At 31.8% G+C, this 19,982-nt stretch overlaps 2 protein-coding genes and 1 pseudogene across 3 annotated transcripts; 2 read left to right on the forward strand and 1 right to left on the reverse strand.

Annotated features, from left to right (window-relative positions):
- The first annotated feature begins 1,603 nt into the window (after window positions 1–1,603).
- On the forward strand, window positions 1,604–6,495 carry LOC101504943 (putative disease resistance RPP13-like protein 1). The gene is made up of 2 exons (XM_004485669.4): window positions 1,604–5,506; window positions 6,048–6,495. The coding sequence occupies exon 1, from the start codon at window positions 1,793–1,795 to the stop codon at window positions 5,480–5,482; it is 3,690 nt and encodes a 1,229-aa protein (XP_004485726.1). The 5' UTR covers window positions 1,604–1,792; the 3' UTR covers window positions 5,483–5,506; window positions 6,048–6,495.
- Window positions 6,496–6,707: 212 nt separating this feature from the next.
- Window positions 6,708–8,267, reverse strand: LOC101510181 (secretory carrier-associated membrane protein-like; annotated as a pseudogene).
- Window positions 8,268–10,919: 2,652 nt separating this feature from the next.
- Window positions 10,920–15,765, forward strand: LOC101504401 (putative disease resistance RPP13-like protein 1). 2 transcript variants are annotated; one of them, XM_004485668.4, is made up of 3 exons: window positions 10,921–12,762; window positions 12,877–14,884; window positions 15,429–15,765. In XM_004485668.4, the coding sequence occupies exons 1-2, from the start codon at window positions 11,082–11,084 to the stop codon at window positions 14,856–14,858; spliced, it is 3,663 nt and encodes a 1,220-aa protein (XP_004485725.1). In that variant the 5' UTR covers window positions 10,921–11,081; the 3' UTR covers window positions 14,859–14,884; window positions 15,429–15,765. The 2 variants fall into 2 exon arrangements, with proteins under 2 accessions (XP_027186014.1, XP_004485725.1); XM_027330213.2 differs by having other exon boundaries at window positions 10,920–14,884.
- Window positions 15,766–19,982: the final 4,217 nt, after the last annotated feature.

Here is a 19,982-nt window from a genome sequence, read left to right on the forward strand (position 1 = left end):
ATTGAATAGATCAATTTGATTGGTCCAACTAAAAGTATGAGGATTGATATTTTTCTACTAAACCACAACCATTGATAAATGAATTTGGATGGTCAAGATTAAAGATTGAATAGATCAATTTGATTGGTCCAACTAAAATTAGGAGGATTCATCATCAAGCATCCACAACCATCGATTAAAAGAAATTAGCGGCTAGGATTCATCATCAATTGGTCTCTACCTGGCCCTGCGACCTCCTAAAGAGATCGTTTCCTGGACCTGCAACCTCCCAAAGAAGTCGTTTCCTGGCCCTGCGACCTCCTTAAGGGTTCCCAATATGGGGATGCGACCTCCCACTACGTTGGCTGAATGCGGAATTTTCTATAATTTGTTTGGTACTCATTGCACAACTCCTGAGTCGGCTTTTGCGGCTTTTGATTCTATGTATAATGTCGAAACTCAAAATTATACGGAAGCAGGTGGTAGTGGTTCTAATCCACAAACAGATTACAACGAGGATCAACCACAACAACCTCAAGTTGTTCAGAGAGCTAGACGAGTTCGACGACCGCGTAGATGTGGAACTGGAGGTCATTTAGATGACAATAATTAATTTTCTTTGATGTAATTTTTTATTTGTAGTATTTTTTCTTTTTTTTAATGTATATTTCTTTTAATTTAATGTAATTTTATTTTATTGTATTAATAGAATTTTCTTTTTATTATTATTATTGTTTTTTTATTATAATAATTATTAAAAGTTATATAATAATATTAAATTAATTATTTTAATTATTTATAACAATAATTTGTATTTTTTAATGTTATAATTATTTTTAAAATATTTAATAATAATAAATATAATATATCTAATAATAAATAACAAAATTCAACAATAAAAGAATATATAATATTAAAATAAAAGTATTTTTATTTTATTAATAGAATTTTCTTTTTATTATTATTATTAAAATTATTATTATTATTATTTTTATTATTATACTAATTATTAATATACCCATTATTATTATTAAATATAATAAATATATTATTTTATCCACCAGAAATTCAAAAAAAAAAAAAAAGAATTCCCAAGTGGGAGGTCGCATCCCCAGGATGCGCATCCCCAGGATGCGACCATGTGTTGCAGTTAAATTTTTTTTCTTTCAAGAGGTCGCAGCCCCAGGATGCGACTTGCATCTGGGGCAAAAAAGTAGGGGAGATTGGTATATTAGTTTCAAAGTGGGGTAGATTGGTATTAAAAAAAAAAGAAGATATTATAATAAAAAACCCGCCGTTAATTCGTATATTGATATTTCGTTTTCGTAAGGATTTAACAAATGGAATCTACCCTTTCATTGCATTATTATCGTTTTTTCCGATATAGAGATAAGTTGTTCTCTTTCTCTACTTAGTTTTACTTTTTCACCGTTTTCTTTTAAAAGACTCTTGTATTTCATTTCGTTTCTTATATTTCATTTTTAAATATATAGACATAATTAAATATTTAAAATCTATTAAATTAGATTATTTATTCTATTCTTATAATTTAAAATTAAATAAAAAAGAGTAACCGTACTTAAATAAAATAATAAATATAATAATATTGATATTATTAAATTAAATATTTTATTTTAAGTTGAAATTATTAGTGATCAATTTAATGATATTCTATAACTATGTGTTCACACGTGCCAAGCAAGAGTGACACAACATAGTCAACAGTTTGGTAAAGAACCGATTTGAGCTTAGTGAGTGCTGCAACAAACAATTGTTCTCTGATTTGTAATCACTTCTCTTCTCTTTCTAAATCATGGATGCTGCTGCTGTTGGTGGAGCTTTTCTCTCTGCTTTCCTTCAAGTTCTTCTCGACAGGCTTGCTTCTCCTCACCTTGTTAACTTCATCTATGGAAACAAGGTTGACGCCAATTTGATCCAAAGGTTGAAGAACACTCTTTATGCTGTTGAAGCTGTTCTGAATGATGCTGAGCAGAAACAGATCAAAGACTCTGCTGTTAACAACTGGCTTGATGATCTCAAAGATGCTCTCTATATTGCTGATGACATTCTCGATCACATTTCCACCAAAGCTGCTACTACTCATAAGAACAAAGAGGTGAGTACTACTGCTTCTAGCTACTTGTCTCGCTTTTTCAACTTTGAAGAAAGGGATATGGTTCGTAAGTTAGAAGATATAGTTACTAGGCTTGAATCCATTCTCAAACACAAAGATATTATTGGTCTTCAACATATTGCAACTCACCACCACTCTTCTTGGAGAACTCCATCAACCTCTCTAGATCATGGATCTAACATATTTGGTAGAAATAAAGACATAGAGGACATACTTAACTTACTGTTACATGATGGTGATGATGTTGATAGTGATAAGATTTCTGTGATCCCCATAGTTGGCATGGGTGGTGTGGGCAAAACCACTTTAGCCCAATCTGTGTACAACCATGACACTATAAAACAAAAATTCAATGTTCAAGCCTGGGTTTGTGTTTCTGATGATTTTGATGTTTTGAAGATTACAAAGACCATTGCGGAGGAAGTTAGAAGTGCTTGTAACACAAATAATTTGAATATTCTTCAGCAAGATTTGAAGGATAAGTTGACCGGAAAAAAGTTCTTAATTGTTCTGGATGATGTCTGGAATGAAGATTATGACAGTTGGAATTCTCTTATAAAGCCTCTTCGATGCGGAGCTAAAGGAAGTAAAATTCTTGTAACAACCCGTATTCGAAAGGTTGTTTCTATGGTCCAAACTTTTCAAGGTTTCTACTCTCTCGAGCAATTGTCTAATGATGATTGTTGGTCAGTGTTTGCGAACCATGCATGCCTTTCTCCAGAAGAATCCGCTCAGAATATGGATCTCGGAAAAATTGGCAGAGAGATTGTTAGAAAATGTAAGGGATTGCCTTTAGCAGCACAATCACTTGGGGGTTTGTTGCGACAGAAACGTGACATCAGGGATTGGAATAATATACTCAATAGTAATATTTGGGAAATTGATGAAAAGGAGAGTAAGATCATTCCAGCACTAAGAATTAGTTATCATTATCTCCCTCCCTATTTGAAACGCTGCTTTGTTTATTGCTCGTTGTTTCCTAAGGATTATGAATTTGATGCAGACGATTTGATCTTGTTGTGGATGGCAGAAGATCTTTTACAGCCTCCAAATAATGGAAAGACTTTGGAAGAAGTTGGTTATGAGTATTTTAATGACTTAGCTTCAAGATCTTTTTTTCAACGTTTTGGAAGTGGAAACCGCTCCCTGCGTTTTGTGATGCATGATTTGGTGCATGATTTAGCAACATTGATTGGAGCAGAATTCTACTTTAGAACAGAAGAACTTGGCAAAGAAACGAAGATTGATAACAAGACTCGTCATTTATCATTTAACAACATCAGCGATCCAATGACGGATAACTTTGAGATTTTTTACCGAGCAAAACATCTTAGGACCTTTTTGAGAATCACTTTTAGACGTACTCCATTCAACAATAAAAAGGCAGCATGCATCATTTTGTCGAATTTGAAGTGCTTGAGAGTTTTGTCATTTAAAATTTTTTGGGATCTTAATGCATTGCCTGACTCGATAGGTGAATTGATTCATTTGCGTTATTTGGATCTCTCTCACACAACTATAAAGACACTACCGGAGTCATTGTGTAATCTGCATAATCTACAAACCTTGAAGTTGTACTATTGTGATCAACTAACCAAACTTCCCAATGGCATGCAAAAGCTTGTGAATTTGCGCTACCTTGATATCCGCTACACTCTAAAGTTAGAAGATATGCCTAGAGAAATGAGCAAATTAAACCATTTGCAACATTTGAGTTGCTTTGTTGTGGACAAGCATAAAGAGAAAGGGATCAAGGAACTGGGAACACTGTCAAATCTTCACGGATCACTTTCCATTAGTAAATTAGAGAATGTTAGCAACAACATTGAAGCATCACAAGCGAAAATAATGGATAAGAAGTACCTTGAAGAATTGTCTTTTGAATGGTCTGATAATGCAAAAGACCAATTTACAAATTCACAAAGTGAGATGGATATACTAGACAAGTTACAACCTGCCAAGAACCTAAAAAAGGTGTCTATATGTGGATATAGAGGCACGAGATTTCCAGAATGGGTTGGAGATCCTTCCTACCGAAATTTGACTAAGTTGTCTCTGTCTGATTGTGATAATTGTTGTATTCTTCCACCACTTGGACAATTACAGAATCTCAAAGAGTTGAGAATCAGTAGAATGAGTATGTTGGAGACTATTGGATCTGAATATGGTGATTCCTTATCAGGGATTCTCTTTCCCACCCTTGGATATCTTCGATTTGATGGCATGCCATGTTGGGAAGTGTGGCATCATCCCCATGACTCAAATGCTTATTTTCCTGTACTCAAGTCTCTTGTGATTCGTGGTTGTCCCTTATTGCGGGGATATTTGCCATCTCATCTTCCTGCTTTGGAAACAATTCAGATTGAAGATTGCGACAAACTTGCTTTTTCTCTCCCACGGGCTCTTGCCATCCGCAAATTAGTGATACGTGAAAACAATAAAGTAGTGTTGCGAGAGTTACCTCTTTCATTGGAAGAGATCGAAATTCATGGAAGAGAGGCAACGGAGTCCTTCTTTGAAGTAATTGCCATCACCCTACCGATTTCCCTGAAAATTGTATGGATCGAGAATTGTTCGTCTGCGATATCGTTTCCTGGAGATTGTTTACCCGCATCCTTAAAGAGTCTGTCCATCTTAAATTGTAAAAATCTAGATTTCCCAAAGCAAAACCAGCAGCACGAGTCACTTCAATCGTTGTCTATATGGAGTAGTTGTGATTCTCTGACAACCCTCCCACTGGAGACTTTTCCGAACCTAAGTAGTCTCCGAATCCACAACTGTGAAAATCTAGAATGTGTGTCTGCACCCAAATTGACATCATTGTTAGTCGAAAAATGTGTTAATTTAAAGTCATTGCCTTGTCACGCAAATACTCTTCTCCCGAAGTTAGAATACCTGAGTATATGGGAATGCCCAGAAATGGAGACGTTTTGTGAAGGTAGTATGCCGCCTAGCTTGAGAAGACTTGTTATATATAAATGCGAGAAGTTAATGAGAAGCCCATCTCTAAGTTTGATGGACATGCTCACCAATCTTACAATTGGTTGTTGTGATGGTGTGGAGTCCTTCCCCAATAAGGGTTTTGCGTTGCTGCCTCCCTTCCTTACCTCTCTAACGCTAAGCAGTATGTCAAGTTTGCACACGTTGGAATGCACGGAGCTTCTCCACCTCACGTCCCTCCAACACTTAGCAATTTTGACTTGTTCAAAGCTGGAAAATATGGCGGGAGAAAGGCTGCCTGCTACTCTAACAAAACTTCAAATCATTGGATGTCCACTGCTGGAAGAACGGTGCCGCATGAAACATCCGCAAATTTGGCCCAAAATTTCCCACATCCAAAGCATTGTGTTTCACTTCAAATGGATTTAGAAACTTCAACTTGGATTTTCAATGGTGATTTCTCTACTTTGCTTTCATTTTAATGCGACTTCCCAATTTCATTCATATTCTGCATCAAATTTTTTCATTATTTTTTAAACAAATTAAACTTATATCCTACTACTAACATATCTTTTGTATCTACTTTATTTCATCCGTCTCTTTTTCATGTTGTTTACAGTTTGTTGTAAGAGGTCGTATAGGCCTAGAGTCATAACAAATATTTTATTTCATATTTTCAAGTAAAGATTATTTAAGTGAAATTGATGAGCTGAAATGCACTGTCTTTTCCTTTTTATATACCAAAAACTTTTCTAGTGGACCTTATCAGTTGTCACAAATATTAAAAAGCTTTCGATTAGTCTGATGAGAAACATTTTCCTCCAAAAAAAGCCTAGTGGAAACATGCCAAGTTAGTTAATGGATAGAATGTGTGTATGATAATTCTAAGCAGGAGATTTTGTTCCTTTGTTCTGTCAACCTCGAACAATGATACTCTTTTTATTTTAAAGGATTGGATATTAGTAGATCTTCACACTTATGATCTTTTTTGCAGGTGTGCTTAAACAAAAAAGACCATGTCATAAAATTTATTGAAGAGAATTTCAAAATCAATTCTTTGGAGAGATCAATCTTAGTTTGTGGAGATTGTAACTGGAGAGACAGCACCTCAGCCCTGTTATTTGCGTGCTTCATGTTCTGTTTCCAGAAGTTATTCAAGAATCTGTGTGATAAACAAGTTTTCTTTATGATATATGTGGAAGTGGAAGTATATAAGAGTATATTAAGGTAAATTAAGGTAAATGCCGTGAAATAAGCTTTAACGTGTAAGATCATTCAACTTCTATTTTTCTAAAATTACTTCTTGAAGAGTTTATATAGAATTGACTCTAATCTTCAATGTCCTCTAAGCAAAGCGGTAATTTATTACTGACTTTCAGCACAGTTTTGTAGCTTCTATGACTAATAATTCGTGCAAATATATATTCTTTTCATTGGAAGAATTATTGACATAACCTAAAAAACAACCATTTATCATAGGAAAACATCAGAAGCTGCTGTAGTATATCAAAAGTCTGGCCTATTACCTTCAAATGTCTTATCAATCATAAAGCTCAATTTTAAGAATAAATAAAAATTTACCAGCTTCACTTATCTTTTGTCGAACATTAGATTTTAGATGTCAGTTTGCAAATGAGGTGAACAGGCATAGCAGTGAAGTGTTTATCATCCTGTGTAAGCTTATTTGTACAAAAAAATGGACATATCTAGTCAACAAAACTATATATAACTCAATGAAATGTTGCATGCTTTTACCAAACCACTTAATGTCTACACTTTCTGCTTATAATATACATTTAACAGACCACATGTAACAGGTAGCTGTTAAACAAGAGAGAAAAGCAAATTAATATAATATCGTTGAAATATTTTTGTCAGCAATTTCTGTTGCAAGTAATTTACAACACAACCAAACACAGCCAGGGCATTCATACTGCCTTCACAAGGCGCTTCATCGTAGAGCAGCCCCCATTGCTCCTAGTGCAGCTTCCCTCTTCATCTCAGCAGTCTTACCCCCGCCACGGAAGTACATATATACTTGCTGTATGCAACCAAAGCAAAAAATTAGCACGTTACAGGCACTTTAGTTATGTGCATTCTTAGTGATAGGTGCATCCACTTCAAGAAATATGCTAACATATTGGAAAGTTTAATCAAACCTGAATAACCCAGACGCTGATTAATGTTTCAAGACAGAACAATCCAAATCCAACGAAGTAGAAAATCTACAAGAAAGTGGACATAACGCCGTTAAGCAGAAATATTTTCATTTCTTAGATTTTGCATTATTTGCTTTAGAACTGTAATGTGGCTCATGATGCAAATGTTAATTTGGCATAGCATGTGTAAAATCGTCAAAGCAATGGCAATCCTCAACAAATATCAAACAGAATGCAGGAATAATATATATACTTCAGGAGAGACATACTTACCCCAATCAAAGTATGGTCACCAATCACATCTATGGCTGACAGAATGCCTCTGTATCAATGAGAAGATATTACCAAGCATTAGGCCAAATAAATGAGAATGACCATTTTTACCAACATGCCTACCAGTCTGACTTTCTTAGTTATTCTAGGATCATGTAAGACTTCAGCTCAGGTATATTTTGTGTAGAGTAATTAATTATCTACATGTTCTAGGTTCAATTCATGACAAATACTATAGTTTGTTTTTCAAAGATACTTCTTTCACTTCTATTATAGAAAACATCAATAAATGCCTTTTTCCAACTGATTAGGGTTGAGCACATAGATCAAATAGCACCTTTGTGTTAAAAATCAAGTTTGTGGAAAGGCAGTTTAAAATCATCAATCTCCAGGTACACGATAAAACCCTATGTATAAGCATTAAGGAATATGCAAAAGTGTCGTATTAAATAAGGTGTGTATATATGAAGTCAACATACGTCAGGGATTTTCCTTTGAAAACTATAGGAGAAGCAACTGCAGCTAAGATACAGAACCCAAGGTGAAGCTGTAAGCAGAAAAAGAAATGAGGCTGATTAAAATTTGCTGAATACATAAAACAAAGCTAACGTACAAAAAGGAAAATAGTCAATTTACCTAGTAAAACAGGAAAAATCGTCCAAATTTAATAGCACTATCCGTCCTGCAAAAGTAACAATGCAACAAATCCACAATCAAGAGAGTATTCAAATCAGAAAGATAGCACTATTAAATTTAATAGCACTATCAATAAACAACCTCATCTTTCCAGAAATGGATGACAGAACAATGTAATAGACCTTCAAATAGTTCGACTTAATAGAAAATAAAATAAAACAAAATAGAAAATAAAGTAAAACCCTATCCCCTTTGGTACAGAAGAAATTCCAATGCATTAGTTCATTTAACTCATCAAATCAAAACAGTATTTTCACCCAAACTTAGAAGAACTAAATGGAAAATGCTTTCATCATGTCATTGCATACTCACAAAACAGGTTTTATATATATATTAGGGGCATGGAAAACAAAAAGGAGCCAACTTTCAATACTTATCAGTATACTAAGATGTAAAGCTTGCAATTGACACCATTTAAAAGCAATGCTGCACCCTCTTGTTTGTTTATTGAGTGCTACCTCGCTCTGTGTGGTGTGAGCCAATAATCATCCCCACAAAAAGAAAACAAGATAGGACAACTTACCCAACAACGAACTAAATGCAACATATTGAAGTCTTTGAAGGTGAATTGGAATCTCATTTGGGATATCGTGATGGATAATTGGGAAAAATGGTGGCCAATTCTTCTCCTCAATAACAATTCCAGCTGCAAAACAAAGTGAATACATGCTAAGGATAAAAGCAGAACTAAAGATATTGATTGTCAAGTTAAAGCATTAGTTCAAACTTTCCTAGGAGATAAGTGCCCAAATCACGGGTAGAATGAGCCGACTGGTATATATAACGGAATGCCACTTACCTATAGAATCCTCAAGTGGTAGTTTTATTCGAGCATTCAATTGAATGCAGACACAAATAGAAAACAACTAAGTTAAGAAATAAACTTAATCACAAATACAGGAAATGTAAATTACCTCGTGAAATGGCTTCTTCTTTCCGTCTGAGTTCCTGCATTTTGATAAATTAATAGACATAAAAATGCAGGTAATTCCAGGCATGCTTATTTAACAAGAAACTAGTACTCAAGGCTTCATATACACAAAGTTAACTGAAAATGAACTTCACCATATACATTCCAAACATATAATAGGAGACACCAAGATTTGTAGAGGCTAACACATGTTAAAGAATATCCACTATTCCAGAGATCAATCAACCTTCATGGTGTCCTCATGGTGTCCAATTTTAAAAAAATAATATAGTAACCACAGTTTCAAGCACTACACTTCAGAAATTTATTTATATAAAAATAACTTAGTTCAGATTAAAAAAACAGAGTTGTTAATTAACAGTATGTATTATTTATCAATTAAACATTGGTCTAGCTAATTGTTCCTACACGGAAACATACAAATTGAAACTTAGCAAAGAAAATTAGATTCCACAGTAAATACTAGTTTTCTCGGGATAAAACCTGAGAAGACTAATTGGGTGATGTATCAATACCATCTTGGCAGTAATGAAAAAGAAAAAGATGGAGAATTAGTTGTTTCAAAAGTCTTTTATCAAATACAACCTAAACATTCTGGTAATTCTATTAATGTAAGAGATTCATATGAAAAAGTAATTAACAATGGAACTGATCATGGTAAAAATGCTAAAGTACCCAACATTTTAGCTCGTGTGAAATGCTACAATGCTCATTATACAAATTATGACCATGTACATGTTGGTGGTGATAGTAATGAAAGTTCACAACTTATTCCAAATTTGGTGATGGATCTATTAATCGCTAATCAGTGTATGCAGACAAAGTAAGAGCACATAAGAGAAAATAACATTTGGAAGAACTTCTTGCTAGAAGTGGAATAGTGATTTTATTACTAGATAGTTAGCAGTAAAATAACAACATTTTTTTTTTTGTTTGTAGATCAAATATAACAACATTTATATACTTGGGATTGAAATTAGGAAGAAGTAGGTTGGCTTCTATATATTTGGAATATTTTTTTATACATTATATGGTGACTTAAGTATATGGTATATACATATGTATTTTTTTTATACTTATATTATGGTATAGAAGAACTATACTAATATGGAATATATTCCCATTGTTAAAAGAAGTAAAAAAATGTAACACAAAAAAAAAAAAGATATTCAATAACCTTTTAGTATATTTTTGGATGAGATAATTAAATTTTTTAGCAATTTCAAATTATTCATTTAAATTTTATAATTTTACTTTTTTTATAAAGTATTTAAAACTCTTCATCTCTATAAATAATTTTTTTAATAGAAAAATAATATAATATAATATAATATAATATAATATAATATAATATAATATAATATAATATAATATAATATAATATAATATAATATAATATAATATAATATAATATAGTGAAATATTTTTAAGAAAAGTAAAAATAGTAAGCGTTGTTAATTCGTATATTGATGTTTCGTTTTCGTAAGGATTTAACAAATGGAATCCACATTTTCATTGCATTATTATCATTTTTTCCGATATGGAGATATGTTGTTCTCTTTCTCTACTTAGTTTTACTTTTTCACAATTTTCTTTTAAAAGACTCTTGCATTCATTTCGTTTCTTATAATTCATTTTTAACTATATAAACATAATTAAATATTTAAAACCTATTAAATTAGATTATTTATTCTATTCTTATAATTTAAAATTAAATAAAAAAGAGTAACCGTACTTAAATAAAATAATAAATATAACAATATTGATATTATTAAATTAAATATTTTATTTTAAGTTGAAATTATTAGTGATCAATTTAATGATATTCTATAACTATGTGTTCACACGTGCCAAGCAAGAGTGACACAACATAGTCAACAGTTTGGTAAAGAACCCATTTGAGCTTAGTGAGTGCTGCAACAAACAATTGTTCTCTGATTTGAAATCACTTCTCTTCTCTTTCTAAATCATGGATGCTGCTGCTGTTGGTGGAGCTTTTCTCTCTGCTTTCCTTCAAGTTCTTCTCGACAGGCTTGCTTCTCCTCAGCTTGTTAACTTCATCTATGGAAACAAGGTTGACGCCAATTTGATCCAAAGGTTGAAGAACACTCTTTATGCTGTTGAAGCTGTTCTGAATGATGCTGAGCTGAAACAGATCAAAGACTCTGCTGTTAACAACTGGCTTGATGATCTCAAAGATGCTCTCTATATTGCTGATGACATTCTCGATCACATTTCCACCAAAGCTGCTACTACTCATAAGAACAAAGAGGTGAGTACTACTGCTTCTAGCTACTTGTCTCGCTTTTTCAACTTTGAAGAAAGGGATATGGTTCGTAAGTTGGAAGATATAGTTGCTAGGCTTGAATCCATTCTCAAACACAAAGATATTATTGGTCTTCAACATATTGCAACTCACCACCATTCTTCTTGGAGAACTCCATCAACCTCTCTAGATCATGGATCTAACATATTTGGTAGAAATCAAGACATAGAGGACATACTCAACTTACTGTTACATGATGGTGATGATGTTGATAGTGATAAAATTTCTGTGATCCCCATAGTTGGCATGGGGGGTGTGGGAAAAACCACTTTAGCCCAATCTGTGTACAACCATCAAAGTATAAAGCAGAAATTCGATGTTCAAGCATGGGTTTGTGTTTCTGATGCTTTTGATGTTTTGAAGGTTACAAAGGCCACTGCAGAGGAGGTTAAAAGTGCTTCTAACACAAATAATTTGAATATTCTTCAGCAAGATTTGAAGGATAAGTTGACCGGAAAAAAGTTCTTAATTGTTCTGGATGATGTCTGGACCGAAGATTATGACAATTGGAATTCTCTTATAAAGCCTCTTCGGTGCGGTGCTAAAGGAAGTAAAATTCTTGTAACAACCCGTAATGAAAAGGTTGTTTCTATGGTCCAAACTTTTCAAGGTCACTACTCTCTTAAGCAATTGTCTGATGAGGATTGTTGGTATGTGTTTGCAAAACATGCTTGCCTTTCTCAAGAAAAATCCACTGAGAATATGGATCTCGAAAAAATTGGGAAAGAGATTGTTAGAAAATGTAAGGGATTGCCTATAGCAGCACAATCACTTGGAGGTTTGTTGCGAAGGAAACGTGACATCAGGGATTGGAATAATATACTCAATAGTAATATTTGGGAAATTGATGAAAATGCGAGTAAGATCATTTCAGCACTAAGAATTAGTTATCATTATCTCCCTTCCTATTTGAAACGCTGCTTTGTTTATTGCTCCTTGTATCCTAAGGATTATAAATTTGATAAAGACGATTTGATCTTGTTGTGGATGGCAGAAGATCTTTTACAGCCTCCAGAAAATGGAAAGACTTTGGAAGAAGTTGGTTATGAGTATTTTAATGACTTAGCTTCAAGATCTTTTTTTCAACGTTTTGGAAGTGGAAACCGCTCACAGCATTTTGTGATGCATGATCTGGTGCATGATTTAGCAACATTGATTGGGGCAAAATTCTACCTTAGAACAGAAGAACTTGGCAAAGAAACGAAGATTGATAACAAGACTCGTCATTTATCATTTAACAATTTAAGTGAACCAGTGGCGGATAACTTTGAGATTTTTGACCGAGCAAAACATCTTAGGACCGTTTTGACAATCAGTTTTAGAGGTACTTCATTCAACCATGAAAAGGAACTATGCATCATTTTGTTGAATTTGAAGTGCTTGAGAGTTTTGTCATTTAAATTTTTTTGGGATCTTAATGCATTGCCTGACTCGATAGGTGAGCTGATTAATTTGCGTTATGTGGATCTCTCTTTCAAAGCTATGAAGACACTACCGGAGTCATTGTGTAATCTGTATAATCTACAAACCTTGAAGTTGTACAATTGTTATCAACTAATCAAACTTCCCAATGGCATGCAAAAGCTTGTGAATTTGCGCTATCTTGATATCCGCTATACTCCAATGTTAGAAGATATGCCTAGTGAAATGGGCAAATTAAACCATTTGCAACATTTGAGTTGCTTTGTTGTGGGCAAGCATAAAGAGAATGGGATAAAGGAACTGGGACCACTGTCAAATCTTCACGGATCACTTTCCATTAGTAAATTAGAGAATGTTAGCAACAACATTGAAGCATCACAAGCGAATATAATGGATAAGAAGTACCTTGAAGAATTATCTTTTGAATGGTCTGATAATGCAAAAGACCAATTTACAAATTCACAAAGTGAGATGGATATACTAGACAAGTTACATCCTGCCAAGAACCTAAAAAAGGTGTCTATATGGGGATATAGAGGCACGAGATTTCCAGAATGGATTGGAGATCCTTCCTACCAAAATTTGACTAAGTTGTCTCTATCTGATTGTCATAATTGTTGTATTCTTCCACCACTTGGACAATTACGCTCTCTCAAGGACTTGAGCATCAAGATAATGAGTATGTTGCAGACTATTGGATCTGAATACGGTGATTCCTTTTCTGGGATTCTCTTTCCCACCCTTGAACGTCTTGAATTTGATGACATGCCATGTTGGGAAGTGTGGCATCATCCCCATGACTCAAATGCTTATTTTCCTGTACTCAAGTCTCTTGTGATTCGTGGTTGTCCCTTATTGAGGGGAGATTTGCCATCTCATCTTCCTGCTTTGGAAACAATTCAGATTGAACAATGCGACAAATTTGCTTTTTCTCTCCCACGGGCTCTTGCCATCCGCAAATTAGTGATACGTGAAAACAATAAAGTAGTGTTGCGAGAGCTACCTCTTTCATTGGAAGAGATCGAAATTCATGGAAGAGAGGCAACGGAGTCCTTCTTTGAAGTCATTGCCATCACCCTACCGATTTCCCTGAAAATTGTAAGCATCGAGAATTGTTCGTCTGCGATATCGTTTCCTGGAGATTGGTTACCCGCATCCTTAAAGAGTTTGTCCATCACAGATTGTAGAAATCTAGATTTCCCAAAGCAAAAGCAGCAGCACGAGTCACTTCAATGGTTGGATATAGATAGTAGTTGTGGTTCTCTGACAACCCTCCCATTGGAGACCTTTCCCAACCTCAGTGGTCTCCACATCTGCCAGTGTGAAAATCTAGAATGTGTTTCTGCTCCAAAGACTCTTCAAAATCTTAACGAATTTGCCATTTCTAACTGCCCCAAATTTGCTTCATTTCCAAGAGAAGGATTGTCTCCACCCAAATTGACATCATTGTTAGTCGAAAAATGTGTTAATTTAAAGTCATTGCCTTGTCACGCAAATACTCTTCTCCCGAATTTAGAATCGGTGAGTATACGAGATTGCCCAGAAATGGAGACGTTTTGTGAAGGTGGTATGCCGCCTAGCTTGAGAAGACTTGAGATATATAAATGCGAGAAGTTAGTGAGGTGCCCATCTCTAAGTTTGATGGACATGCTCACCGATCTTACAATTGATAATGTATGTGATGGTGTGGAGTCCTTCCCCAATAAGGATTGTGCGTTGCTGCCTCCCTCCCTTACCTCTCTATCGCTAAGCAATATGCCAAGTTTGCACACGTTGGACTGCACGGAGCTTCTCCACCTCACGTCCCTCCAAGAATTAACAATTGAAGATTGTTACATGCTGGAGAATATGGCGGGAGAAAGGCTGCCTGCTACTCTAACAATACTTCAAATCTTTAAATGTCCACTGCTGGAAGAACGGTGCCGCATGAAACATCCGCAAATTTGGCCCAAAATTTCCCACATCCAAGGCATTTTGGTTGACCACAAATGGATTTAGTAAGCTTCAACTGGGATTTTCAATCGGTAATTTCTTCACTTTGCCTTAATTTTAATGCGACTTCCCAATTTCACTCATACTCTGCATCAATTTTTTTATTTTTTAAACAAATTAAAGTTATATCCTAATACTAACCCATCTTTTGTATCTACTTTATTTATCGTAAACATCCATCTCTTTTTCATGTTGTTTGCAGTTTGTTGTAAGAGGTCGCATAGGCCTAGAGTCATAACAAATATTTTATTTCATATTTTCAAGTAAAGATTATTTAAGTGAAATTGATGAGCTGAAATGCACTGCCTTTTCCTTTTTATACACAAAAAACTTTTCTAGTGGACCTATCAGTTGTCTCAAATATTAAAAAGCTTTCGATTAGCCTGATGAGAAACATTTTCCTCCAAAAAAAGCCTAGTGGAAACATGCCAAGTTAGTAAATGGATAGAGTGTGTGAATGATAATTCTATGTAGGAGATTTTGTTCCTTTGTTCTGTCAACCTCGAACAATGATACTCTTTTTATTTTAAAGGATTTGATATTAGTAGATCTTCACACTTATGATCTTTTTTACAGGTGTGCTTAAACAAAAAAGACCATGTCATAAAATTTATTGAAGAGAATTTCAAAATCAATTCTTTGGAGAGATCAATCTTAGTTTGTGGAGATTGTAACTGGAGAGACAGCACCTCAGCCCTGTTATTTGCGTGCTTCATGTTCTGTTTCCAGAAGTTATTCAAGAATCTGTGTGATAAACAAGTTTTCTTTATGATATATGTGGAAGTGGAAGTATATAATAGTATATTAAGTTTTCTTAAGGTGTTGTGAACTTTACTAAATATTATTGTTATGATTTGTTTATTTTAGGATTTGTAATAGAAAATACAGATAAGGAGATGTTATTTTTTGTTTATTATGCTTTAAACTTTATATAATGCTTCAGAAAAATGTTAACTTAAATCAATGACCTTCAAAGTTCAAATAATGTTTGCTTATGAAAGTGTTATCTGACATACTATTCCAAATAACATTGTCATAGATATGCATTATCAGAATGCTATGTATTTTTTTTTACTCAGAATGCTGTATTTTTAATTAAACATAAATTACTTTATAAACAATAAGGATTTATTTAGATAATACCGTCACAGTACAAGTTAAGTCTGTATAACCAACTGGCATGAATGTGAAATTTGCTTGTGTTTGACTTGGAAAGGTTTTTTGATATATAGTACTACTCCTATCTATTTTCAAACAACCATATTGTGTAAGACTGAAATTAAGTCATCAATCCATTATATGAGATGAGAAACGTTTTCCGAGCATAATTATAAGTTTAACAACATCGTTTTCCCTGTAATTCTTGGAATATAAATTAGTGTATTTGATATCATGTTTGGTAAAATTACTTTTATCAAATTATATTGACTTAATATAAATTACATGGTCCGCGCGTTGCGCGGATATTAATTAATTAATTAATTTTATAAGTTTTATAAGTAATATTTTATGTATTATAAATATAATTATCTTATAATATTACTCTATTAATTTGTAATACTTAAGTATGATTAGAAAAATTAAAATGAGAGAAAATCATGTTTATCACAATCATCTAATTTAATTTTTAAAATATTTTATAAAATTTGCATGATAACTTATTATATAAGATAATTGTTTGACTCCTTATACTTTGATTGTCAATTTGTTTTTCAACATATAATGGTACTTGTATTTATTTGATGAAATAAAATATAAAATACAAACAAAAAAATAAGATGTAAAAATTTGAAAATATGATTGACTATTTAATATTTTTTATTTTAAAGAGTGTGAATGTTGAATTATATTGTAGCGTAGTCTAAATTTATTTGTTTTATTAGTATGATGTTTTAATTGCGAGCATGAGAAGTTGTTGTAAATAATTTTTTTATTGAATATATTTCATCAAGAGTTTGAAATTTATTTTATTAAAGATTTACATATACTTTAAATATAATTTTAGGTATTTAAAAGTTTTAACTAATTATTTGTGCAATTGAATTATAGTTACGTTGATATGCACCAAAAATAAATTCTATTGAAAAATAATTTAATTTTATGCAATACTTAATTTTTTATTTATTTTTTAACATTCAAATTATCATCATAATAAGGAAAATTAAAATAAAAAATAGCATTCAATTAAAAATATATAATTTAATTGATGAAATAGTGTTAACATATTTTTTCAGAATACATGTATAATAAATTTTTGTTCATTATATTTTTTAATATATTCATATATATTATAATTTTAAATAAATCTATGTATTTTAATAATTGGAAATAATTTTTTTAATAATTTTTAATATATTCGTACTTTATCATTATTTTTAATAAATTCTTGTATTTTCTGTCAAATAGAATATATAATTTTATTTTATAAAATGATAATATTAATAATATTATTTAATTATTTAATTATTTAATTTATTTATTCTCAAAATTCATTTGATGTTTTTATTAAAAATATTGAAAATGAAAAAATTATTTGTAAAATTATACGAGTATGAAATGTTACGGCTTGCTTTGTTTCTTAAAGGATGTTATTACGAGTTTGGTTTCTTAAAAGATGTTATTATGAGTAAATTATTTATAGTTTACTCATATGGATGATAGACATTGAAATTGAAATTTTAAGGTATAGAAGTATATATAAATATGATTCCATGTCCATATAGATTTTCATTATATATGCATTAATTTAGTTTTGATGTATTTAAATATATTGACAAATAAATTGAAAGTAATTGATTGACATAAATTAAAATGAAATGGATAGATAACGTAAAATATTATAAATAATGTTACATTGACATAAATTGAAAGTAATTATAAATTCATTATAATATTTTAAATACATAATAAAGTGACAACAAAATAGATTTGGAGGTTTGTTTTATGTATTAAATTTGATAATAATGTAAGTAAGATTTCACGATTTTGAAGAGTTAATGTGGAAGGACGTTGTCAATTTCTTTAGATATCTGATTTATACTGATTTATTATCGTTACCATATTGAGATAATACAAATAATTTGATAAATAACATTTATGACATATTTATGAGTGATTTGGTATGTTTTTTCCGTTGAATTTAATAAGTAACTGAATTTTCAACCTAGACAATCATTACTCACCATAAGTAGAATAATATAATTGTTCGCGGAAGGAGGATTGATAATGTAATATATTACTAAGTGTAATTGATAGTGTAAAATACTACTCAAAATAAAATAAAAATTATAAAAAAATTATAGATAAATGTAATGAGTAATTGAATTTTCAATAAATGTAATCATTGAAATAATTGTGTATGAACGTTTTCGAAGAGTTACCGTAAAGACGTCGAAAAAGATGATTTCGACTCGGCGAGACGATCGCCACTTTCTTTGAATCGTCTTGATTTATATCAATTTAGTATCGTTATCATATGGAGATAATTATCATATTTAGATAATACAAAGAATTAGATAAAGAACATTTATGATGATATTTATGAGTCATTATGTAGTTTTTTTCCATTTAATTTAATGAGGAACATAATTTTGTATGAAAGTGAAATGAGTAATTAAATTTTTAATGTATGAAATCATTAGTGACCCTTAAGTGAAATAATTGTGCATGAAAGCAAAATTGATATGTAATGATAGGTTAAAATATTACTTATAATAAAAAAAGTGCATCATAGAAATATTATATAAAAATATAATGAGAATTGAATTAGTAATTGAATTTTCAAGTTACGAAATCATTGAATAATTGTGTATGGACGTGAAATGAAGATTGATAACGTAAAATATTACTCATCTAATAGATTGACATTAATTGAAATTAATGAAAAATGACTAATAATATTATAAAATAATTTATAAAAAAAATGCATACAATTTGATAATAATCGGTCAGATTTCACGATTTCGAAAAGTTACCGCAGAGGTACGTAACTGTGTATGAAGGTGAAATGAGCATTGGTAACGTAAAATATTACTTATATAATTGATTGACATTAATTGAAATTAAAAGAAATGCATAATAATGTTATAAAAAAATTTATAAAGAAAATGTATAATAAGATGACAACAAAATAGATTTGGAGGTTTGTTTTATGTATACAATTTGATAATAATCTAAGTAAATGACTAATAATATTATAAAATAATTTATAAAAAAAATGCATACAATTTGATAATACAGATTTCACGATTTCGAAGAGTTACCGCAGAGAGACGTCAAAGAAAATGATTTCGAATTATAAATCGACGAGACGGTCGAGGATGACAAAGCAGAAACAGACCGCGGTTCTACGGTTCCAAATATCTTTCACGGCCTTTTTTTCCCATCAAATTCTTGTTTTAATTAAAACAACAAATTAAAGAAATCAGTTTTTATGAGTGAATGAATAGTTGACAGGTTTCTAAAATATCAATATTGAACCATATCATATAAACCACATATAATATAAATATAACTTAAGAATGAAATCGACAATAATTAGAGGGTTTTTTTAAAAAAGAAATGACATACATCATACCGCGGTTCTACCGTCCTAACCATATCCATCAATTGAGAATATTCAAAAGAGTTAGGAATCGGAATTCTCATTTGTATAGATTTTTAGAGATTTGAGGCAATGTTTATAAGATTCATTGCACGAATTTGCATGCTCTACTCTCAAAATGCAGAGAGACTTTAGAAGGCAAATCTGGATTGGTCTAGGGAGAAAGGGGAGGAGGATTGGGAGCAGAAGTAGAAGATGATTAAAAAAATTAGAATATAGAAAAAGAAATTGTGGAAGAAAGACAAAACAAAATTAGGGATTAAAGAGATTAAATAAATTGTCAAAGGAAGAGGAGAAGCGGAAGCAGAGATTAAAGAAATTTTGTCGAAGGAAGAGAAGAAGCAGAAGATATGATTAAAAAAATCAGAGTAAAAAAAATGAAATTATAGAAGGAAGACAAAATAAAATTAGGAATTTAGAAATTTTAAAGAGCAAACTCTTAAGACATACATGTCAACTTTTTGGCTAAAATATTTGCACACGTGGAAGAAATATGATGAGGTGGCTGCAGAGTCTGTTTTAAATTT

The sequence above is a fragment of the Cicer arietinum genome, chromosome 1 (genome assembly GCF_000331145.2).
Source record: "Cicer arietinum cultivar CDC Frontier isolate Library 1 chromosome 1, Cicar.CDCFrontier_v2.0, whole genome shotgun sequence".
Taxonomy (NCBI): domain Eukaryota; kingdom Viridiplantae; phylum Streptophyta; class Magnoliopsida; order Fabales; family Fabaceae; genus Cicer; species Cicer arietinum.

Excerpts from the sequence above, each read along its gene's own strand:
- LOC101504401 (XM_027330213.2), top strand. The coding sequence starts at position 11,082 with ATGGATGCTGCTGCTGTTGGTGGAGCTTTTCTCTCTGCTTTCCTTCAA.
- LOC101504943 (XM_004485669.4), top strand. The coding sequence starts at position 1,793 with ATGGATGCTGCTGCTGTTGGTGGAGCTTTTCTCTCTGCTTTCCTTCAA.